This window comes from Petromyzon marinus, chromosome 35 (assembly GCF_048934315.1).
Source record: "Petromyzon marinus isolate PM22_M1 ecotype Great Lakes invasive population chromosome 35, UKy_Petmar_22M1.pri1.0, whole genome shotgun sequence".
In the NCBI taxonomy this organism is placed as follows: Eukaryota; Metazoa; Chordata; class Hyperoartia; order Petromyzontiformes; family Petromyzontidae; genus Petromyzon; species Petromyzon marinus.
In genome coordinates this window covers 5479630-5504499 of record NC_133701.1, presented here as the reverse complement: position 1 = coordinate 5504499, position 24870 = coordinate 5479630, and the positions used below count along the sequence as shown (strand labels likewise).

Sequence of the window (24870 nt, the reverse complement as noted above, 5' to 3'; positions counted from 1 at the left end):
GTGGTGAGTGGAATTGCAGAGGGACCTGGATGTGCGAGCTGCGTGCAATATGGACGACTCAGAAGTACAAAAATAAACATCGTGCGCAAACAATTGAGATGTCTTGGTGGGTTCTTTGACCCGGATGACTCACAGATGCCGCCTTCAACGTGAATGATTTTATGTTGAGTACTGTGCCGCGTGTCTAAGCAGTCCGGCAAACTGAAGAGACGAGCAAGGGGGAGGGGGGGGGCAAATGAATATGCCCTGACTCTGCTGATGAGACACTGCGTGGTGGAAACGGGTCACAGAGTCTTTTTTGGGTTGTCTTTCAAATCAACGCTGCTGGCGAACACGCGCTCCCAGAAGACCGTGATGGGTGACGTGGAATGTACTTTCGTGTCTCATTAAGCCGGCTACGTGAAGGGAGACATCGTTCGCTTACCTATTTTCTTATTTGCATTCTCCACAACAATGCCCACGCTTATTATTCTTAGGCGGGGGGATTAAACAAAGGGCGCTGCTCTGTGAGACCAGATCAGCGGCCGTGCCAGGCAAGAGAATACAAACAAACCGTGGGGTTTGAGTTTAAGACTTGAGCGGGGACAGGAAGTCAACAGCTTAGACGGCCGGGGGGGGGACGTTTCCGAATCTATACATCTATAGGGTATAACGCCTTTGTACTTATTTTTTGTTAGGATGGGGTAGTGGGGAGTGTGGCGGTATAGGCTGCAGTTTGAAGACGGTGCAGGACAATTGTTGAATGTAATCCGAGACGTCCTAAGGGCTATACGTGGGGGTGAGTGGCGTGGAGAGGCGTGATTTTGATTGGGGGGGGAGGGGGCACAAGTTTCTGACTGAGAGCCGCTGCTATAAGATTATCATGATGGACATTTGCGGTTTTTATGTTCGTCTTTGTATTACCTAGGTCATAGATGATCAACATCATCATTATTAATATTCAAATCATAGGGCTCTGGTTCCTCCTGGTGAGAATCAGCCCCTGCTCGACTCTGAAGGTGGAGTATCACTGAATTAACTCTGTACCGTGACTTGTGGGCGAACGAAAGGAGTTTATAAACAGTTCGGACACTTCACATAAAAACGGTCAATCCATCAAACAATTTTTTTTTAGAATGCGCGCCACAATCAGCAACAAAGCTCAGTCGAAAGCGCTGATGGTAATGACAAAACTAAACTCAATTAAACTAAACAGAAGAGAAGTAAATGTGTTTGGCCTGGACTTTAAAGCACCGATCGTCACAGCTTCAGCGCACTTCAGCTGGCGTATGGGGTACTACTCTGTACACACATTCACACAGAGTAAGAACGATTCAAATTAAGCGCAGTCTTTGACATTTTTTTAATGAAAGATCGTTCATATTGTATGTACATTGTTAAAATACATTGTTACGTTTGTCATTCATATTATGTTTGATTTATATATATGACGGAGGGTGACACAGAGCTGAACTTTAACACGATGCAGATGATCATCGCCACCCAGATTCAATTCCTAACCATGCAATTCATATCGTTGGTGGCAAATTGGGTTCTGAATCTGGCATGGGCACCTCCTAGGTCGGCTCAGCCTTGAGTACAGTACTCGGTGCGGTGTGCAAACATTAGTAAGGGGAATACAAAGAGGCGGTCGTGCGTACTTGGTGCTGGCCACAACACCCCCTCTCCACACTTGTGACGGCCCTGATAGGTGCTCGCAAACTGCGCTTGAAGCATTGGTAGAATCTCAGCACGTTCTTCGACTATTGCGCAGGGTAACGTGGTCCAGGAGCTCGATGCCAATGTCGAGGTGCCGCTGCTGGCCACGGCGAGAGGGGCTTCAGGAGAAAGAGAGAGAGAGTTGGTGTCGTTTCGCTGTTCCTCCTCCTCTGTTGAAGGGGCGCAGACCACACTTGGGTTTACGATAAGGTCCGCAGTTTCGGTTGCATGGCCACAGACGCACTCGGGAGGGCCTGTCTTTAATTTCCCACTTGTCATTTGATGCAACACGCGCACACACACACACACACGGATACTACCCACACACTGCGCACGTAATGAACACCAGCACAGCGTGTGTGTGTGAATCCCCCTGTGTCCGCGTGTTACGGGATGCAGCGATTAATCGATCAATCGCTTTATAAATCACGATGCAGGCTTCGACGAACCGTGCGTGCGAGGACTGCTCGTTCTCGATTTGCGCAAAATCGATGACGCAACACGTGACCCTTTTTGGGGCTCATGGAACGAGGGAGAGAGAAACCAAATTCAGACGGACACAGAATGAGCCGAGCGGTACAAGCGAGACGGACAGTACGGGAACAAGGCAACCGAGAAGAGACGTACAGACAGGACACACACAGACAAGATCGCACGGGTGGGTACGAATCGGACACGACATCGCCGAGACAACAAAAAAAACAGATGAATTTTCATTCGAAATAACCGATGGCGAAACGTGAGGTCCGGATCGCCGCCACCGCCGAGGGAACGGTGGGGGTTGGTGAATCTCAGCGCCACGAACGCTTCGGTATCCATCGCTCCCCCACCGCCACGTGCAGACTTATTGTGCCCGGTGGGTTTATTGATCCCGTACATGCACACGGCGTTGTCCGATACCATAAATAATACCGCACGTAGGAGTTTTCTGATCACCATAAATGTACACGGTGCAGTCCCATTCCAAACACGCGCGTGGAGATTTTTTTCAATATGTGACATCATAAATGTCTTGGAATTTTATGATTTCATAAATGTGTATGGGATTCTATGACCACATCAATGTATATGGGATTGTTAGATCCCATACATCTATATGGGAATTTTTGTACCCCATGTGTATGGGATTTTATGTTCTCATAAATGTACATGGGATTTTATAATCCCAAAAATGCACGTGAATTTATGATTCCCATAAATGTATATGGGATTGTATGATCCCATATACATCTATATGGAGTCTTTTTGTACCCCATGTGTATGGGATTTTATGATCTCATAAATGTACATGGGATTTTATGATCCCATGAATGCACATGTGAATTTATGATTCCCATAAATGTATATGGGATTGAGAAACCCTCCCCTTCCTCACGAGTTGATTAATTAAATAGAGAGCACACATTACGGTACATTGGACCGGTCGCATGAAACTTCAGCACGTCAGCAACCCCCCCCCCCCTCCCCCACTGAGTACAAAACAAGATTATAGCATACAGGTAGGGTATAGGCCTCGTGCTTCAGAGTATAGGTTAGACACCAGCCCACGTGCTTCTCCGTGCAACAAACACAGACACAGTTACCACTGCCCCCCCCCCCATAAGTTACATACAATTTGGACTGTGTGCGTGTAAAGGAGAAGACTCACTGACATCGTAATTGGCCAAACATCCGAGTGCATGACCCTCCTGAGCACGAGTCTTGAGACTCGGCACGTGCTCTGAAGAAGCACCTCCGATTAGCACGGTTGGCTACGTACGGTGTGAAATAAGTTCAACCTAACATACGTACAAGTAGCCAGTGACGGAATCAGAGCCTATTATATATTTTAGCTTTGAATGCGATCATTTATTTGTTATTTTTGCAGGAGGGTCCCGCTGCTGCTACATTGAGTTTTTATTTCAAGATGTTTTCGGCCAATTAACGACAAGTGTTTATTTTACATGTGGCAGGAAACAATCTTTGTGGCTAAATAAATAATTTACGTCATGATTGTTGTCATTATTATTATTGTTGTCATCATGTCCCTAGAAAAAACATATACCAATGCAACATGCAAGCCGCGTGGCCACGGTCAGGAGTCGATGCCACCTCATCTCGCCATCGCTTCCTTCCTTCTGCTAGAACTCAACGTTGTTGCAAGCTCAATACCCAACATTACCATCTCATCACCACCACCACCACCACCACGAGGTCTTCCCCTTGCTACACAACCTTGTCCGTCAAGGACTCTCTTCGTCTCATCATCAGCATCACATGGCTTCCGCCCTCCTCCGTCGCGACCTCGTTACACCTACAACGCCTTCACGCGAGCCACGTGCTGCCACGCCAGGACTTTCAAGTTGCCCAACCCTACCCCGAGAGTGGCGGCAGTGGTAGACGGGAGTATGAGGGATGGGGACGCGTGTGGTGATGAGAGACCGGCATACATGGGGGGGGGTATACGTCTCTCGGCATGTGATCTGGATTTACACAATATTGGAGGGGGTGACACCGCGTGCAAGGGCTGGGAGCGATTGGCCAGACGTGTGTCGACGTCATCGTCGTCATCAGCAGTAGTCATAGTAACCATCGTGGGCTTTGTGATGCAATACAAAACAATCAGATCCACGTGTTTCCCTCGAGAATACACAAGGGTGCGATTCCACATAAAAAATAAACAACACAATCACTTCTTCAACCGAAGTGTCGTCGTCGTCCCCCCAGACTTCAAATGTGTCATACGTTCATCGTCCGACAGCCGTCAGCGGACATTCCGTGCCAATTACGGATGTACCTGACCTCGGCACGGTGATCGCCGTTCACTTCCCACGCCGAGTGGTCCTGTAGTTGATCGACTCTGCAGAGATGATGATGGTGGTGATGATGGTGATGATGATAATGGTGATGATGGAGCCCAGTTAACCCTTGGGATTCAAAGTAAATATCTTAAATTGGGGAGCTCTGTTGCTCTCTACCGAAGCCAGTCTAACCCTATTGTAATTGGTTGCATTATTACTGTTACTCAGCCCTTGACCACCTCCGATTAGCACAGTTGGTTACGTACGGTGCGAAAGAAGTCCAACATTCGTACAGACCAAATCACCAAATTCCAGACAAAAGGGAGATAAACACAGGCACTGAAAATGAGTCCAAGTAATTATCCCTGCTGTGTTGACCCTGTGCGAAATTATAATTTTTTGGCGATTGGAATGCAAGGTTACACTGGAGTCAATAATAATTTCGATATTTAAAAAAGGCAAACTTATGGCATGCGCATTAACTGGGGGTAACACCCTACCCAATCCTGTTACGGTCCTTCTGACTCCTTGAACCCCTCCACTAGAATTAACCTCCCCTCTACATTGAGTAACACTGCACATAGACTCAACACTACCCATAGACTCAACATTGCCCATAGACTCAAAACTGCACCATAGACTCAACACTGCACCATAGACTCAACACTGCACCATAGACTCAACACTGCACCATAGTCTCAACACTGCACCATAGACTCAACACTGCACCATAGTCTCAACACTGCACCATATCCTCAACACTGCACCATAGACTCAACACTGCACCATAGTCTCAACACTGCACCATATCCTCAAAACTGCACCATATCCTCAACACTGCACCATATCCTCAACACTGCACCATAGTCTCAACACTGCACCATATCCTCAACACTGCACCATAGACTCAACACTGTACCATAGACTCAACACTGTACCATATACTAACACTGCCCATAGACTCAACACTGTCGATAGACTCAACACTACCATAGCTTAACACTGCCCTGTACATTAAACAGTCCCCCTCCTTAACCTTGATCTGTTCCTCTCTTAAAACACACCTCTTCTCATGTTGCCAATTATTGTCCTCTTCTCCTCCCCTCGCCCCTCCACTCCTTCCCGTCCCTCCCCTATCCTTTTTCTTGATCCCGAAGTACTCCTCTATCGCTGTCGCTCATTCCTCCTCAACACTTGTCGCATACCCCTGCCAACGACATCATCCGGTCATCGTTTTGTAAGCGGCGTCAAGCGCCTCGAGTGAAGGGACTCTATGAATCAGATAAGATGATGTACAACGTCGAATGCATTAACCCACACTTTGTAAACTGAACCGGCTGAGACTATTGATTGTTTTAAATCGGTAAAACCGGAATCAACCCGTGAGAGTCTATCTTGAACCTGTTGAATTGCGACCGGTTCAATTGGTTTTGGATTTAATCCAAACCAAACCGAAAAAAGCAATGGGTTACACTCCCTGCCGACCGCATAAATCGATCTCTCGTTGCTGCCGAGCCCAAATCTCTGGAGGTGGTCCTGCAGGCACGTGTGTCTCTGTCCAGGAGGGATGGAAATGATGATGATGATGGCGGTGATGTTGATCATGGCAGTGGTGACGACGACGACGGCGGTGGTGACGTTGATGGTAATGATGATGATGGCGGTGATGTTGATCATGGCAGTGGTGACGATGACGGTGGCGACGTTGATGGTAATGATGATGATGGCGGTGATGTTGATCATGGCAGTGGTGACGACGACGACGGCGGTGGTGACGTTGATGGAAATGATGATGATGGCGGTGATGTTGATCATGGCAGTGGTGACGATGACGGCGGCGGTGGTGACGTTGATGGTAATGATGATGATGGCGGTGATGTTGATCATGGCAGTGGTGACGACGACGACGACGGTGGTGACGTTGATGGAAATGATGATGATCACGGTCCTGCTTATGACCGTGGTGATGTTGACGATGGTAGTTATACTCACTGATGATGTGACGACGATGGATGCGATGATTATGGTAGTGGAAATAACGATGGCAGGGGTCATGTTAATGGTGATGATGGTGTCGATGTTGACGCCGAAGCGTGCAGCGCTGCGTGGGGAGCGACGCTCCCGCGGCGAACACGCGGGACAGCTTGGGGACCACCCCGTGTGGGAGGGGAACTGAACCCACGAGGTCGGAGGCTCTGAAGTGGTGAACCCAACAGGTTCGTCCTCTAGAAGCGTTACATGAGATCCCTCTCACTGTTAAGAGCACTAAAATAAAAAAAAGAACCGACGTCCTTTTAAGCCGTATAAATATCCCATATTGCACATCAGGCGTTTGTTTTCGAGGTCCTTTGCTGAAGATTGGGCACATCTCAATGTGTTCAGTTAAAAATAAACAAAAATATAGACAAGCAAGAACAACAACAACAATAAAAATAAAATATAAAATAAAAATAATCCCTCTTGACCACCTTCAATCACTAAGTTCTGTCCACCGGTTTTCCTCCGCTACAAATGTGCCATCGTCATCCTCTGTATAATGAGGATTTCCTTGTGGTCACCATTGGGCCATTCCTATCGTCATCAAAGTTCTACCTCTTCATCAAAGTAATTTGGCCATTATTCTTCTCATCATCGTCGTTGTCTTCCCTATCCCCTCTTACATGACGACGCACTTGCCCTTCATCCTCTCCTTCTTGCCGCCCTCCGCGCGGGACTTCTTTCCCTCCACGTGGAGGCTCACGTTCCTCCTCTTCTCCAGGTTGAGCAGCTCCTGGAAGAGCTCGCGCACGTTGTAGTCCATCTTGGCCGACGTCTCCATGAAGGCGCACCTCCAGGCCTTGGCCTGCGCCTCGCCCTCCGCCGTCTGCACCTCGCGGGTCGTCTCGTCGCACTTGTTGCCCACCAGCATGATGGGCACGGCCTCCGTGTCGCCCTTGAGCGAGCAGATCACCTCGTAGATGGGCCTCAGCTCCTCCAGCGACTGGCGGCTCGCGATCGAGTAGACGAGCACGAACGCGTGGCCCCGCGAGATCGACAGCCGCTGCATGGCGGGGAACTGGTGCGAGCCCGTCGTGTCGGTGATCTGCAGCGTGCAGATGCTCTTGTCGCAGCTGATCACCTGCGGGAGGGGTGGGGGCAGGGGGTGGGTGGGCAGAGCGAGCAACCGTCGGTCTCGTCCGTCCTTCCGCCGCGAGCCTCTCTGCCCGCGACGTCTGCTGCGGAGGGAGTCTTCGCCGAATCGGACCGAGGGTCTCTGTGCGAGTGCCTGCACACGTGAGTCTACTTGCAAGCCTGTGGGTCTCTATGTACATCGATGGGTCCGTGTGCATCTGTCATTCTACGTATGTTTATGGATCTCTGTGCGGGTACGTGGATCCACGCGTGAGCCTATGAGTCTCTATGTGTGTTTATGGATCTCTATGCGAGCCTACGGGTGTTTATGCGAGTCCGTGGTTCTCTACGTGAGTATATGACTCTCTACGTGTGAGCCTATGGGGCTCTTCGTATGTTTATGGACTTATATGCGAGTATACAGGTCTCTATGCCAGTCTGTGGGTTTCTATGCGAGTCTGTGATTCTCTATGCAGTCTATGGAGCTTCATGTCAGTCCGTGGGGCTGTGTGTGAGTCTTCACCGAACCAGATTAGTCATGTTCCCGGCACGCCAAACTTGGGTGACCACATAGTCTTGTTGGCCTGTGGCCGCATCAAAGGCATTGCCGCTGCCGACTGCACGAATTTGATTCCGTGCGTTTATTTGTCTTAAACAACCATGGAGGTTCAACCTCTTTAGGACCCGGCACCTTCCTATATAGGCCCCACCTCTTCCTGTTTACTTCCTACAAACTCAGGGTTGTGCTGGTTTGGGTAGCGGTGGTGGTGGGGGAGTGTGCTCGCAGCAACAGGAGTGGTGGTGGGTGGAGACGATGGGTGGTAGGGGTTTGGCAGCTTTACTACGGCCACGAAAAGCGGCGATAGAACAATAATATATACGAGCGGATTTCTGTTCCGTGCCTCCACGCGCGGTGGCGAAATGTTAACTACCTCGCCTGGTATACAGGAGGTCGTGGGTATCATCCCAATCCTGATGCCTGTTGTATATTTGGAGTTTGCGTGTCTCTCCCTCTCTCTCTCCCCGTGGTCGTGTGGATTTTTTTCCCGGGTCCTCCGGTTTTTCCCTCCACATTTAGAATCAACGTCACGCGTTCAGAGTGTTTGGGCTGCTCTAAATTTCCACGCAGCGATAAGCCACTTCGTTGAGCTATCATTTGTGGCCAGGTCGCTTCTAAAAAAAAAGCGATAGGGTATAGCTCAGTGTGCTTTACCTGCTAAAATACAAAAAAACAGTTCGCGAGTTTAGTTTCATAGTTTTAGATTTGTTTTATTCCAAGCGGCCCGACGGCCTCGCGGTACAAATACCTGTCGGTAGGTGTCCTCCACGGTGGTGGATGTAGCTCTCGCGGAACAAATACCTAGTGGTAGGTGTCCTCCACAGTGGTGGATGTAGCTCTCGCGGAACATATACCTGTCGGTAGGTGTCCTCCACGGTGGGGATGTAGCTCTCGCGGAACGTTCCGCGCACGAAGCGCAGCACCAGCGAGCTCTTGCCCACGCCGCCGGCGCCGAACACCACCACGCGGTAGTCGTTGCTTTGCTCTGGCATGGTGCGGCAGTGGCGGCGGTGGTGGCGATGTTGGTGGTGGTGGTGGCGGCAGCGGCAGCGGTGGCGATGTTGGTGGTGGTGGTGGCGGCAGCGGCGGCGCTGGTCGCGGTGGTGATGGTGGCGTCAATGCCAGTGGTAGTGATGATCGTGGTGTTAATTGTGGTGATGTTGCATCTAATAAGGATGAAGTTGATGATGAAGCATCTGCTTTCGATAGTGATACTGCTGCTGCTGATAACGATTAGGCTGATGCCGAAGTTACAGAGGATGGTGACGCTCGCCGATGATGCTTATGATAGTGATTCCGCTGTTGCTACTTACAACTCATGATGGTAATGTTGCTACTCTTGATGGTGATGATGGCCGACGATACTGCTAATGCTCTTGATAATGATGGTGACGTTGTTGGTGGTGGTGAGGATGCCGTTGGCACCGATGCTGTCGGCACCGATGCTGTCGTGATCGATAACGATGCCACTGCTGCTGACGATACCTCTGCTACCTACGACTGCTTCCTGTTGTCGCTTGCGATGACGATCATGACGACGACGACAATGAAGGTGACGATGCTACAATTTGCCGAGGATACTAGCTGCTGCTGATATTGCTCACGACCATGCTGTTGCTGATGCCGGCATTTGTGTTGGTGGAATTTATTTCGCTGCCGCTGCCGCTGCTGCTGCTGCTGCTTCTTGAGTCTTTGTCGCTTCAGCTCCTCCAGTCGTTGCGTCTGCCCACGGGGTTGAGAGTTAATGTTCGACTCCTGTACAAGCCCTGTGCTTTCATCTACACACATCACAAAATGATTACTATAATCCGAGTAGTTACATTAATAAACTATTGTTATTTTTTTGTTATAAATTCACGACAATACTATCACTATCCATTGGTGCACCGTGCTATGCTCCAACTTTTATTCTCCCCGCTTTCACCAACGCACACGGACCGGAGCGGTGAAGTATGGTCGACCCACACATGCAGGGTGAGGGAAGAGGGGGGGGGGGGTGGCCCCCATTCATCCAGCAGTGGATAGACATAACGGTGCCGTACCTTGTGCATTATTATCGCTGTCGTGAAGTGGAGAGGAGATAAGTGAGGAGAGAGGTAAATGAAAAGAGAGAGAGAGCGAGAATGCAAGGCAAAGTGTGTGTTTGTGCGCCACTGTGAAGGCAACCGGGGGGAGTCTCATTGATCGATTGAACCAGGTTCTCGAGCCATTAAAATCCAAGTGGATTTTGGCTCGAAAGTCAAGAAAAAGGAGGGAGCGGCGAGGAGCAAGGGGGGGGGGGAGAGGGGGAACATAGACATGGAGTAGGTAGAGAGAGAGGGGGGTAGAGAGAGAGGGGGTAGAGAGAGAGAGAGGGGGTAGAGAGAGGGGATAAAGAGAGAGGGGGTAGAGAGAGAGAGGGGGGGTAGAGAGAGGGGGTAGAGAGAGAGGGGGTAGAGAGAGAGAGGGGGGGGAGTAGAGAGAGGGGGTAGAAGGAGAGAGAGGGGGTAGAGAGAGAGGGGGGGGGGGTAAGGAGAGCAGAGCAAGACATATTTTGTGAAATCTTTCATTTAAAAAGGGGGGGGGGGGTTTACATAAAGCAAAGCATGGAAAAAAACGAAATGATGAACGAAGCAAAGTGCCGACTACACCGAGCATCTTCTTGTTTCCTCTGATCGTAAACAAAAGAGAGAGAGAGTCAGGTGAGGAGATACAGGGCGAGGAAGGCGGCCCTGGAGGGGCAACGTCCGGCTAGCAACCTGGGCATCTTCCGCGCTCTGGTCGGAGCCAGGGTGTGGCTGGAGTTCCGCCATGCGCGGCTGACCCACGCCGTGCCGGCCTTCAAGGAGCAGTGGGCGCTGGAGGAGGCCGTGTGCTCGGTGGCAGATGACGGAGAGCTCTGCATGCAGATATAAGCTACCCGTCGGAGGCCGTTTGACTGTGGGAAGGGCTGCGTGCAGATGCAGCACTTGTCGTAGTTATTAAAAAAAGAGAGAGCGAGAGAGTGAGCGAGAGAGAGCGAAATGGAGTAGGAAGAGAGGGGGCAGAGAGAGATGGGGCAGAGAGGGGGGTAGAGAGAGAGGAGGGGCAGAGAGGGGGGTAGAGAGAGAGAGGGAAGGGGTAAGGAGAGCAGAAAAAAAAGAAAACTATATTTTGTTGGTTCTTTCATTTAAAAGGGGGGGGGGGGGGTTACATAAAGCAAAGCATAAAAAAACAAAAAAACTAAATGATGAACGGAGCAAAGTGCCGACTACACCGAGCATCTTCTTGTTTCCTCTGATCGTAAAAAAAAGAGAGAGAGGAGAGAGTGGGCGAAAGGAGTAGAGAGAGGAGCAGAGAGGAGGAGATGGGAGACGGAAAGGAGAGTGGTGGGAAAGTGAAAGCTGAGGAGGGTGAAGGAGAGGAGAGCGGAGAGGTGGGGCCACCAGGAGGGGTTAAGAAATGAGAGGAGAGAAAGGGAGGAAAAAGGATGAGGAGAGGCAAGAGGAGGGTAGTGAAGCGAGAGAGAGGGGGAAGCGAGGAGGATAAGAGAGAGGGACTAGGAGAGAGAGGGACTAGGAGAGAGAGGGACTAGGAGAGAGAGGGACTAGGAGAGAGAGAGAGGGACTAGGAGAGAGAGAGGGACTAGGAGAGAGAGAGGGACTAGGAGAGAGAGAGGGACTAGGAGAGAGAGAGGGACTAGGAGAGAGAGGGACTAGGAGAGAGAGGGACTAGGAGAGAGAGGGACTAGGAGAGAGAGGGACTAGGAGAGAGAGGGACTAGGAGAGAGAGGGACTAGGAGAGAGAGGGACTAGGAGAGAGAGGGACTAGGAGAGAGAGGGACTAGGAGAGAGAGGGACTAGGGGAGAGAGGGACTAGGAGAGAGAGGTACTAGGAGAGAGACGGGACTAGGAGAGAGAGGGACTAGGAGAGAGAAAGGGACTAGGAGAGAGAGGGACTAGGAGAGAGAGGGACTAGGAGAGAGAGAGAGAGAGGGGCTAGGAGAGAGAGGGACTAGGAGAGAGAGGGACTAGGAGAGAGAGGGACTAGGAGAGAGAGGGACTAGGAGAGAGAGGGACTAGGAGAGAGAGGGACTAGGAGAGAGAGGGACTAGGAGAGAGAGGGACTAGGAGAGAGAGAGAGACTAGGAGTGAGAGGGACTAGGAGAGAGAGAGAGAGAGGGACTAGGAGAGAGAGGGACTAGGAGAGAGAGGGACTAGGAGAGAGAGGGACTAGGAGAGAGAGGGACTAGGAGAGAGAGGGACTAGGGGAGAGAGGGACTAGGAGAGAGGGACTAGGAGAGAGACGGGACTAGGAGAGAGAGGGACTAGGAGAGGGACTAGGAGAGAGAGGGACTAGGAGAGAGAGGGGCTAGGAGAGAGAGGGACTAAGAGAGAGAGGGACTAGGAGAGAGAGGGACTAGGAGAGAGAGGGACTAGGAGAGAGAGGGACTAGGAGAGAGAGGGACTAGGAGAGAGAGGGACTAGGAGAGAGAGACTAGGAGAGAGACTAGGAGAGAGAGGGACTAGGCGAGAGAGGGACTAGGAGAGAGACGGGGGAGAGAGACGGGGTGGCAAGATGCGAGGAGTGAAGCGGACAGAGAAGGGGGGGGGGTGAGCAGGATAGGAGAGAGAGGGGGGGGGGCAGGATAGTAGAGAGGGGACTCGGATAAGAGAGGCAACCAGGGAGAGAGGAAGAGAGCGGGAATTGGAGAGAGAGTGGCTGAGCTATGAGACATCATCACGGAGGGAATCTGCAGTGTTTATATGCGACAGCGAGCGGCTCGTGTGCTTGCTGCTGCTGCTGCTTGCTGGTGGTGGTGGTGGTGATGGTGGAGAGGGGGGGAGTGCCGCATAAGCAAGGGGGCAACAACCATCAAGCACCCAGCCATGCCTCTCGTCTCTCACGCTTCTGCTGCTGCTGCTTCCATAGCCACTGTAAGAGCAGCAATAAACAGCGGTCACCACCACCACATCATTGTACACCACCACCACCACCACAATAGCATTGTACACCACCACAGCATTGTACACCACCACCCCCATAGCAGTGTACACCACCACCACCACAGCAGTGTACACCACCACCACATCATTGTAACAGCACCACCACAGCATTGTACACCACCACCACCACATCATTGTACACCACCACCACCATTGCATTGCCAATAGCATTGTACACCACCACCACAATAGCATTGTACACCACCACCACAATAGCATTGTACACCACCACCACAATAGCATTGTACACCACCACCACAGCCTTTAACAGACAATTAGGACACGTGCTGTTTGCGAGCACCTATTCATGAGGGCTGGCTGGTACGGCCTTCATTATTATTAGGGGTGGGTGTTCAGCACCACGCCCGGCCGCCTTTGTCTCCCTGGTGGCGATGTTTACACACCACACCAGCTACTCCTTAGAGGCTGAGTCGACCTAGGGGAGGCCTAGGACCGGTTCAGATAACCGCCACTGGTGTTGTTGGTGGCCGTGAGCGGGAATCCAACTTGGGTCGCCGGGTTCGTGAATCCGCTGCGCTAACCACTGCACTACCGCTCCCCCAACACCACCACCACCACCAACCACTACGGCCAACGTAAAAACCACCACCAGTACCACCAATAACAACAACGCTACAAACAAAGTGTTACACCACAACAACGACAACAACAACCACCATCACCACCAGTAACACAACCACCACTACCAGCACCATCATCACCACCACCACCGAAACAACTTCACTTGCACATCGATATCGCCACGATAAATTCCACCACCACCACTGCAACAACACTCGGACTGCCACCAACCAAGATCACCACAATCATCCCATAATAATATCTGCCACCCATCACAAACATCGCCACCACCACCGCCACTATTATTGCCTTCACAACCGCTGCCACCACCACCACCACCACCACAATCAACATCATCATCATCATCACCACCACCACAATCAACATCACGGCTATACATCAACATTACCGTCACTGCCACCACCACCGCCACAATCAACATCATCATCATCACCACCACCACAATCAACATCACGGCTATACATCAACATTACGTCACTGCCACCACCACCGCCACAATCAACATCATCATCATCACCACCACCACAATCAACATCACGGCTATACATCAACATTACCGTCACTGCCACCACCACCGCCACAATCAACATCATCATCATCACCACCACCACAATCAACATCACGGCTATACATCAACATTACCGTCACTGCCACCACCACCACCACCACAATCAACATCATCATCATCATCACCACTGCCACAACGAACAATACAAACACCAACCTTACAATCACCACGACGACAACAACAACAACAACCCCCCATCACCACCACCACCACCACCAGGACATCACCACGATTGCCACCGCCACGACCAACATCTCCACCACCACCACCACAACAACCGATGCCACCCATCACAACCACCACCACAACAACCGCTGCCACCCATCACAACCAGAATTGACATCACCACCGTCAGAACCGCCAAAAAACACGATCACCACAACAGAAACGTCCATCCATCATCACTCGCCACCTATCTCCATCACACTGTTCAGCACCAAAACAACGTCCACCACTACCAACACCCACCGTGACCACCATCACACAACCACCACCATCATCATCAAACATAACAATAATCGCCTCCTCATTACCACCATCATCAACATCACCACGACTGCCACGACCATCACCACCACCACCACAACTTCCACCACCAGCATCACCACTATAAATCAACATCATCACCACCACCACTGCCACCACCACTACCACCTCCACCACCAGCCACGCACACCACAAACAACACCACCACCGCCGTCACCACCATCACCAGAACAACAACCACCTCCCACATCACCATCATCCAACACCATCAACATAGCTCGTACCAACTTCAGCTAAAAGCTATGTGCGCAAAAGCGATGGAACATATAATCACCATCATCATCCATGACCATCATCATCCATTACCATCATCATCCATTACCATCACGCTCTCTACAGCGTCATCCGTACATCATCATCATCACCCCGTCTTTGCCATCATAATCATCCCTACAGCATCACTCTACATCCCGTGCAACGATACTTTAATACTGCACACCATCAACTCTACACCATCAACATGATCACGAGATCATCACCATCGCCACGACATCATCATAACCTCGACAGCACCTCCCCTACACCATCACTTTTCAGCGTCATTCCTACATCGACATTCCTACATTAGTATCATCACCCCTGTATAATTATTCACGTAACATCATTCCGACATCATAATCCGTGCATCCCCACTGGATCACCTTCACCACGGCAGAACCATCATCCCTACATCATCACCTCGACAACATCATCCCTGGGTCATCAAATCTACATCATCCCTGCATCACCACCACCACCACCACAGCAGCAGCATCAACACCCCTGCAGCTTCACCATCAATATCTTCATCATCATCATCGCTGCATCATCATCATCATCATCCCTACATCATCATCACCTCCGTAGCAGCAGCAGCATCATCATCATCATCCCAACAGCATACAAATAACGTTCCGGAGCACGACATACACAGCCTGCTACTGCGCCGGCCCTGTCTATAGAGGTGCAAAGCAACATGATGAACACCATCACCAACATCATCATCACCACCAACAACATCATCAGCAGCAGCATAAAAATCAACCCCCTCCCTCCTCACCTTGCCGGGAGAGCCGCGCGTCCCGCCGAGAGCGTGCGCCGGAATGCGACCGCGTCTTGAGCAGTCGCGATGGAAAGCGTTTTCCCCTTCCCTCTCTCTCCCTCTTCCCTCTCTTCCTCCTCCTCCTCCTGCTGCTGCTGCTCCTCAGTGCGGGAGTCACGGCGAGGGGAGGGTGGAGGGGGTTCTGGGGAGGGGGGAGCGGGCGGGGAGATGGGGGGAGGGGGGAAGGCCGCGGGGGCGGAGGGGTGGCAGGGATGGAAGAATAGTAGGGACTGTGCGTGTGTGTGTGTGCAGGGTGTGTGTGTGCAGGGTGTGTGTGTGCAGGGTGTGTGTGTGCAGGGTGTGTGTGTGTGTGCAGGGTGTGTGTGTGTGTGCAGGGTGTGTGTGTGCAGGGTGTGTGTGTGTGTGTGTGTGCAGGGTGTGTGCAGGGTGTGTAGGGTGTGTGTGTAGGGTGTGTGTGTGCGTGTGTGTTGCATGGTGTGCAGGGTGTGCAGGGTGTGTGTGTGCAGGGTGTGCAGGGTGTGTGTGTGCAGGGTGTGCAGGGTGTGTGTGCAGGGTGTGTGTGCAGGGTGTGTGCAGGGTGTGTGCAGGGTGTGTGTGCAGGGTGTGTGCAGGGTGTGTTCAGGGTGTGCGTGTGTGCAGGGTGTGTGTGCGTGTGTGCAGGGTGTGTGCAGGGTGTGTATGTGCAGGGTGTGTGCGTGTGTGTGTGCAGAGTGCGTGTGTGCAGGGTGTGTGCAGGGTGTGTGTGTGGAGGGTGTGTGCGTGTGCAGGGTGTGTGCGTGTGTTGAGTTGAAGGGAGCGGTAGTATAACAGTTAGGGCGCTGCGCTACGAACCCGGCAGCCCGGGTTTGACTCCACGGCCAACACCGGTGTCGATTATCTGGACCGATCATGGGCATCCCCTAGGTCGGCTCAGCCTCAAATGTGGAGCTGGTGCGGTCTGTAAACATCGCCACTAGGGAGACAAAGGCGGCCGGGCGTGGTGCTAGCCACCCACCCCCACGTGTGCCGTGCCGGCCTTCATAGGTCCTACTCGCTAACAGCACTTGCCCCAACAGTATGATAAGGCTATACGGGGGATCTTTGTCTTTGGTGTGGTTGTGTATGTGTTAGGGATGTTTGAGGCATAATTTAAGATTTGATTTTTTCCCATATTCAGATTTCAGCGTTATTAACCCTTTAAGAACTTTCACATGTTATGAACGATGTTCACATTTTAATTGTAATCTTAGTAAGGTTAACGCAATTGTACGATAACGGTTTTCATATTTTTTGTCACTTGGAAAAAAAAGTGACGTCAAGTGCGTCCTCACGTTTTCGGACAAATCCGAAACAGGCACTTACATCAGAAAGGTCACAACTTTTTTTAAAGGCCAGATTGCCAGATTAACACGGCAATCTGGAACACATCCCTGGTGTATATGTGTTCATATAGATGTGTGCAATTGTATACTCTACTCTATATGCATGTATGCATACATGCAGTGTGCATTAGCACGTATGGACGGATTTGGGTTCAAGATAGGGGCCCAGTAGCAAGTGGGTACCTGAATCTAGCCTGGACAGAACCTTTGCAGCAGAACTTACCCCCAGGCAACTTCCCTAGGTCGACTAGGCATTAAATCGGTTACCAGCGCAGTGCGTAAACATCAGCGTGGCATTGGGTCGCTGCGGGTTGATGAACGATCGACTTACCCCACTTCCCAGCCCAACAAATTGGATGCAACAATTTTTATTTTTAAAATTACCCGCAAGTCACTCCGTGTGAAGATTCAGCGCATGGCAATCGTCGCCCCCACCTTCTCCCCTCCCCCCTCCCCCGACTGCGACAGCTTGGAAGGACACTCCAAGCTGCATCAAATAAATCACGAGACTGAGTGAGGCTTTCCTGGGTAAGGTATACCTCGCAAAAAAAACAACAACTCAATAGCAATACAAGCACCAGCCACAGCACGGACGTCTCTCGTCACGTCAGACGCTCGATCGCAACGCGATCCACCAACTCCGTCCACCACCCCAACCCATCCATCGTCTTGCGTCTCGAACCACGCAGTCTCGAGGCTTTGGCAAAGGGTTCTCGATGGATGTAAACGCGAAATGGCTACATGGAATTAGCTCGCTCTCCCGACACGCGCTCCTCAAATTATGATTGTGTGGAGCGGCAGGACCATGATTTAGAGCTTTGGAAATGGGGGGGGGGGGGGGGAGCGGCGGGGTGTAACGTTGAGAGGTGGTGTTTGGGTTTAGCGGGGGCGAGGTGGAGGAGGCCTGGGGGAGGACGGAGCACTTGGGATGATGAGGTTTGTGTAAGCCAACAGCAACGGCCCGCCAGATCCACGTTTTGGCGATCGTTCCTTAAACGTCCGATTTAATTTTGCGTGCAATTCTGCTGAATTTCTTCGTTAAATAAATAAATACAAATTGCAGGCGGCTCAGGGAGGCCATAATTTTCCGTGCCCGAGACAATGAGCCGGCAACGCAGAGCACCTGAGCTTGAATCCGGCTCTCGGCTGCTCGACCGCGGTGAGACCGGTTTCTCGATTGTGGCGAGGTGATGGTCTCAGCCCGGTCACTAACTACTGCACACACACACACACAAAAACGATTCTATCGTATACAATTAGTTTTGTCACTTAATTTGTCTTATTTTTTCCCCCCTCTGACAATCAAAGAACATATATTTGGCTGCAATGTGACAAACGCTTTTTGCAGGTCATATAAATAAAGGCGCGCTCTCGAGTGTGAAGAAGATAAAAACAGCTGTTGGACGTCACCTCCCAGTGTCGTTTTCTGCTCACCACGAGAGCCTCCTGAAGGACACTTCCAGTATGCGCCCAATGACAACACGACGCCGTTTGCGAAATTGGAAAACAAATGGCAATCAAGTAAATAGTGGCGATTACTTATTAATAATGACCTTTTATTTACTCAGGAAAGCCTCACCGAGCCTCAATCACCCTCCTTTTTTTTTAGAAGAGCCCCGCTTTGGGATGTTTGACCAAATCGACCAATGAGAGTTTGGATTCCTGCGCGAGAAAAGCCGAGGGCCCGGAGAGAAAATCCCACCGGGAATTTCGAAATGGCAACCAGAGGTCAGCGGTGGTGTCAGGGAGGCGTCAGTGCTGAGTGGCACCAGCCTGGCACACCACACGGCCCTGCGCCAGGAACGTCTGGCAAGCCCGCGTGGCTACCCAGGCTCGTTCACCAAATTCGACTACGGCTCGACCTGAGCGAGCGAGACCTTGCCAGTTAGGGCATTGCTTGGGGAAATTCATAATGAAAAACATTTACCAATACTTGAGGAATCCGATGAGCTATGAAGCTCATTTTCACAGATGTCCAGTAGTGTTCACATATGCCCGGTAGATTGGATAATAATTGGTAGTCAATAATTATCGGTAACAATGATATTCGCGAGCACCTATGACTGCTGGGTCAGCGGCTCGCAGGGCTGAGAGTAGAATGTGGCAAAGAAGGCGCCGTGGGTGGAGTTCTCACGGTGCGGTTGCGATGGGTGGGACACGCGTGCGGGGTGGAGGAGGGCAGGTCACAGAAGCAGAATCGGAGATTGAAATGGCACCCAGAGGTCAGCGGCCAGCGGCCAAGGAAAAGACCAAGAGCCAAGGCAATGGTTGTGGTGGTGGTGATGCCATTGTAAGAGAGATATGTGAAGAACACCGCGGGTGTTTACTGTGTTGCGACGATAACTTCGGCGGAGGGAAGGAAGCGACGGCTGAGTTCGACGGCATTTTGATCCTCGATGTTGACGAATTAAGGGGCAACTGCACAGCGGGGAATGACTCGGCCACAACGATGGCAGTGGCCGCTGGATTTTAGAAGTCGCTTAGATCCCAACAATTAACGAGAGCAATCCGTAATTAAGCCTGCACCAACAGATGGGGCCCTAGTGCCGAGGCTTAGAGAGAGGCTATCTTCATAATCAGGCTTAAGCAGAAACGCGCTCTCCCTCTCTCTAAGCCCCTGCAGCCAGAAGTCAAGGGTCGCTCTCCCTCGCGCAGCTAAATACTGGGCTGCCACTGAAGTCGGAAGCGTGTTCATCTGGCTGTCATACATTGCGAGCACTGTGCATTGCAGGTGTTAAAAGGCTGCGAGAGAACGTAGTTCTCAGCAGAGGGTAGCGACACCAAGATCCACCTTTACACTTACAGTGAGGGAAAAAAGTATTTGATCCCCTGCTGATTTTGTACGTTTGCCCACTGACAAAGAAATGATCAGTCTATAATTTTAATGGTAGGTTTATTTGAACAGCGAGAGACAGAATAACAACAACAAATTCCAGAAAAACGCATGTCAAAAATGTTATAAATTGATTTGCATTTTAATGAGGGAAATAAGTATTTGACCCCTCTGCAAAACTTGACTTAGTACTTGGTGGCAAAATCCTTGTTGGCAATCACAGAGGTCAGACGTTTCTTGTAGTTGGCCACCAGGTTTGCACACATCTCAGGAGGGATTTTGTCCCACTCCTCTTTGCAGATCTTCTCCAAGTCATTAAGGTTTCGAGGCTGACGTTTGGCAACTCGAACCTTCAGCTCCCTCCACAGATTTTCTATGGGATTAAGGTCTGGAGACTGGCTAGGCCACTCCAGGACCTTAATGTGCTTCTTCTTGAGCCACTCCTTTGTTGCCTTGGCCGTGTGTTTTGGGTCATTGTCATGCTGGAATACCCATCCACGACCCATTTTCAATGCCCTGGCTGAGGGAAGGAGGTTCTCACCAAAGATTTGATGGTACATGGCCCCGTCCATCGTCCCTGTGAAGCGGTGAAGTTGTCCTGTCCCCTTAGCAGAAAAACACCCCCAAAGCATGTTTCCACCTCCATGTTTGACGGTGGGGATGATGTTCTTGGGGTCATAGGCCGCATTCCTCCTCCTCCAAACACGGCGAGTTGAGTTGATGCCAAAGAGCTCCATTTTGGTCTCATCTGACCATAACACTTTCACCCAGTTGTCCTCTGAATCATTCAGATGTTCATTGGCAAACTTCAGACGGGCATGTATATGTGCTTTCTTGAGCAGGGGGACCTTGCGGGCGCTGCAGGATTTCAGTCCTTCACGGCATAGTGCGTTACCAATTGTTTTCTTGGTGACTATGGTCCCATTGACAAGATCCTCCCGTGTAGTTCTGGGCTGATTCCTCACCGTTCTCATGATCATTGCAACTCCACGAGGTGAGATCTTGCATGGAGCGTTTTAGCCACCCGGCGCTCCGCTCGTTGTTATGAGCGTCGCTCCTCTGCCGTCCGTTGTTGCTGAAGGGCGACTGCCTCCAACTGCCCAGTAGCAGCGTCCTTCACGAGCATCCTCCACAGTACAGCAAGTAGGTAAGAGGCAGGCTGTTGTGTATCGCCGAATGAAATGGAGTATTCTCTCGTGTATGTGTGAATTGGTTTTTATTTTTGTAACGATGCCCCGTTTTCTGCCCACGCTCCAAATTACTCTCGGGAGAACAACAAATTGACCACAAATAAAATCTAATTCCCAAGACTGCTGAACAAAAGGATGCCCTACGAAATGAAACAACAATGGGTGGATTGAAGTATCATTACACGGCTAAAGTGTTCCCACACTGACAATTATACTGGCTTAGGACCTCGCTTTCGCTAAAATAATTTGGGGACATTTTGCTTCATTCGAACGGAGTTTTGTTCAAATATATTTTTTCCCCCCTTCATCTAAATAAGCGGCTTGAACACATTCACTGGACATCTGTACCGTGGCCACTGAAACAGCAGGTTAATTGGCCGCATGTGTGTGTGATCACGTGCCTAATAAGAACGTTTGCAATTGGTGAATTGTCCCGCATTATATTACCTGCGATGAAATGTCCATGAGAAGCTAGGACATTGGCAATGGAAATGGGACAAAAGCTGAAAGTACAAAGAAGCATGGCGAAGATGCACGCTTGGAATCACACCGAGAGACAGACGAACACGTGGATTAGAGAGCGAAAGTCAGAGACACCATATTGACTGCCCAGAAAATATCAGAAGCATAATATTTTTTTATACTGGAAGAATCCGATGAGCTATAAAAGCTCCTTTTCATAGATAAATAACAGGTGGGAGGGCTTTGTCAGGACGCACCGCTAGAAGAAACGATGCCCGGTGGTCGAGTGGTAGGCAAAGAACATAGCACTCTGGAGAGTCCGCTTTTTCGTCCACCGCAGAGATGGAGCAATACAATGAGCTCGTGTGCAGACTCCAAACGGATTATTGCATCGCAAAGCTGAGAGATGACGTCGGTTTGGGGAAAGCCTTCATCCGACAGTGGATTTATCACGGCTACTGCTACCGATGCTGGTGATAATGAGTGGGAAGTCCCTCTACTCCATTATACATTGATCGAAAGGACTCGGGAATATAACATGGGATCGGGAATTTTTCGCCCATCAATTAGCAGTGCTAGAAAACGGGCCTAGGCTATTGTATGCGGATATGCCAGCACATTACTCCAAATCAAGTCCAATCGAGCTGTGAAGGGATGCGCAATCAGGAATGATGGCGCAATCCTCAGATACGACCCTTTGTTGGCAAGGGTTGGTGGATCGCGTGGATTTGCACTCGAAAAAAATCGGCTCGGCTGACTGCGAAGTGCTCTGGGGATGTCGGTGAAACGAGGAGGTTCGTGAACCCATCTGTGCAGACTATGTTGAATGCTATATCCTCGTAGGCATGATGGGTTTGTTTGGAGACTCCCGATTTCCACTCGTATGACAAATCCATGAGAAAGGATTCGGCCAAACATCGAAATACATATTTGGAAAAGGTGTTCTGTCAGTCAGGCTTTGCTGAATAAATTACTTCACGGAATAAAAGCTGAAAAGTGTGCAAAGAAGCGAACAGAGACGCTAACACAGATCATGGAAAAAATGCGAATCATTGACTGTTAAGGAAAATAGGCTTCGGCAGGAAACATTGCTTAAAGGGAAGCCCCTTTCAAATCCTGCCAGTCCATGCACCAGTTTCTCAGAATTAACCGCTCTGGATTGGCTTTGTCCAAACATCCAGAGATGAAGTACTGCGGTTGGAGAACCATCTCGCCGGGCGGTAGTGGCTCTGCACGTTTTTCAGTTTCAGTTTTATTTTTATTTCAGTTTATTTATTTTTGGTATAGCCTGTGAGCCATTCAGCTGTTGAATCGGGTGCAACCACAACAAACAAAAACACGAACAAGAAAAACATCTTAAAGTGACTATGTGACTGTGCAAACAGAAAATCCAAGAAAAAAACAGCAAAATATTCCTGAAAAAAAGCACCGTACACCAACGCTGTGTGCAAAAAATCCCAGTGGGATGCAAGTCAAACAACAACAACAACCACAAGAAAACTTAGATTAAGGCCATCAGTCTAACTCCGTACTACAACAAAACAAACATGTCCAAACCAAAAAAACGTTTTCCAAATCACCAAAAAATAAAGCCATAATTGCAACGTAACAGTGATCACAAAAACTTTGACCGAATTTTTTTTTTGCACGTGGCCTGTAATCCAGCACGGTGGAGGCACCGAGTGTCGGTGGATCACACAAATGTTGTGAAACTCCCTTCCCGTGGGTGCCATACCCTGGATTTCCAGAAGGCTGTACAGCAAATGTGGACTATCGGTATTGGATGTATTTTTTTCCGCCTCGCACGCGTGGCTTCATAGGTTTAAATGATTATCTTCTTGTTTGGATATCAGGTCGAAAAAAATCCCAACCGCCACAATACATTTTTGTAACGCAAATGTAATGCTCAAACGATCGGTTCAAACATGTTTTTCCCCCGCTCTCAAAATTATACACCACACTCCGTTCGGCGGCGCACAATTAATTCACTGCAATGTATTCACCGGCCATTACTCAACGTATTGAGCCACGCCGTTGGAACACGTGGCAATTTGTAAACACTGATCACGCAGTGATGGCCTTAATAAGACGCGTAACTATTATCAATCGGTAGGGGAAGAGAGAAAGAAATGTCTGTTTGCCTTTTTAATGGACCTCTTATGTTGAGTCGCCTCGTACTCTTCATGTTGGCTGTGCGTGATTTAAACCGTCCATTGCTTCACTCCCAAACCATGTACAGACGAAAGGGCTCAGAGCCATGGCCATTGAGCCTTTGTTTTTAAAAGCCAATCGGATGAATTCCTCCTATATCCCAATCCCTTAAATTTCCTGTCTTCATTTGATAATGTACATGTAGTCCAAATCCATCACCGAACGATAGCCTCCACATGGCCTGCGTGTCTTCGGGATTATTTGACCATCATACTTCATTCACTATGCCGGTCAATGTGGGTTGAAGGCGGGGGGGGGGCACAGACGAAGAGGCATAGATGTACAGGACGATGGATTTTTCTGCACTGTTTTCCGCTGCCCACAACAGCGGCCTCGCAATCCAATACCCAACAAACTCAAGACAAGGCTTGCCATGTTTATGGCCTTCCAATCGCCACTGCCTTTTGGGAGAAATATGCGAGTAGGCCTGAAACAAATCATCACCTGCTCGAGTGATTTAGGCGATTTGTCTCAATTCGATTGTGTACGGCAGCAGCTAAAAAGTCCGCAAATAAGCAAGGAAGGCCATGCTTGGAATTCGACTGGGAGACAGAAAGAGGAACATGGATCAAAGAACAAACACAAGCTGGAGACATTAACGATTACGAATGACCTTTCAACCTTGGTTCCATTAAACAATTATCTGTCAATCTACTGGGTAGGTTTGTTGCGATTGTGTTTTTGGGTTTGCACCGTGTGCTGTTCGGCACGATGTATGACATTTCGCTGGCTGCTTCCTCAATCAGGAACCAAATTCCTTCTTCGGTGCCTGAATAAGCTCCCAAGACGTGGGGCGAAACGTCGGACATCGTGTAAAAAATACACGCGTTGCAAGCTGAAAACGCATTGACGTACTCCACAAGTCTGTTAATATTATAACACAATCGATTCACCTCCTGCATATGCAAGGCTAAACATTGTGCCTGTGATCCACTGTGAATG

General features: G+C 50.0%; 1 protein-coding gene across 2 annotated transcripts; it reads right to left on the bottom strand.

Annotated features, from left to right (window-relative positions):
• Positions 1-1328: 1328 nt before the first annotated feature.
• Positions 1329-16056, bottom strand: LOC116948894 (GTP-binding protein Di-Ras2-like). 2 transcript variants are annotated; one of them, XM_076071872.1, is made up of 4 exons: positions 15869-16056; positions 10887-11026; positions 9003-9870; positions 1329-7596 (listed from the first exon to the last, which is right to left on the bottom strand). In XM_076071872.1, the coding sequence occupies exons 3-4, from the start codon at positions 9138-9140 to the stop codon at positions 7135-7137; spliced, it is 600 nt and encodes a 199-aa protein (XP_075927987.1). In that variant the 5' UTR covers positions 9141-9870; positions 10887-11026; positions 15869-16056; the 3' UTR covers positions 1329-7134. The 2 variants fall into 2 exon arrangements, with proteins under 2 accessions (XP_075927987.1, XP_032822011.1); XM_032966120.2 differs by lacking the exon at positions 10887-11026 and having other exon boundaries at positions 15869-16055.
• Between the last annotated feature and the right edge of the window lie 8814 nt (positions 16057-24870).

Bases quoted from the DNA above. Each gene is read 5' to 3' on its own strand.
- LOC116948894 (XM_076071872.1), bottom strand. From the start codon at position 9,140: ATGCCAGAGCAAAGCAACGACTACCGCGTGGTGGTGTTCGGCGCCGGC. The intron at 7,597-9,002 runs GTATATGTTCCG...CCCCTCCCGCAG, and splicing joins TGGAGGACACCTACCGACAG to GTGATCAGCTGCGACAAGAG.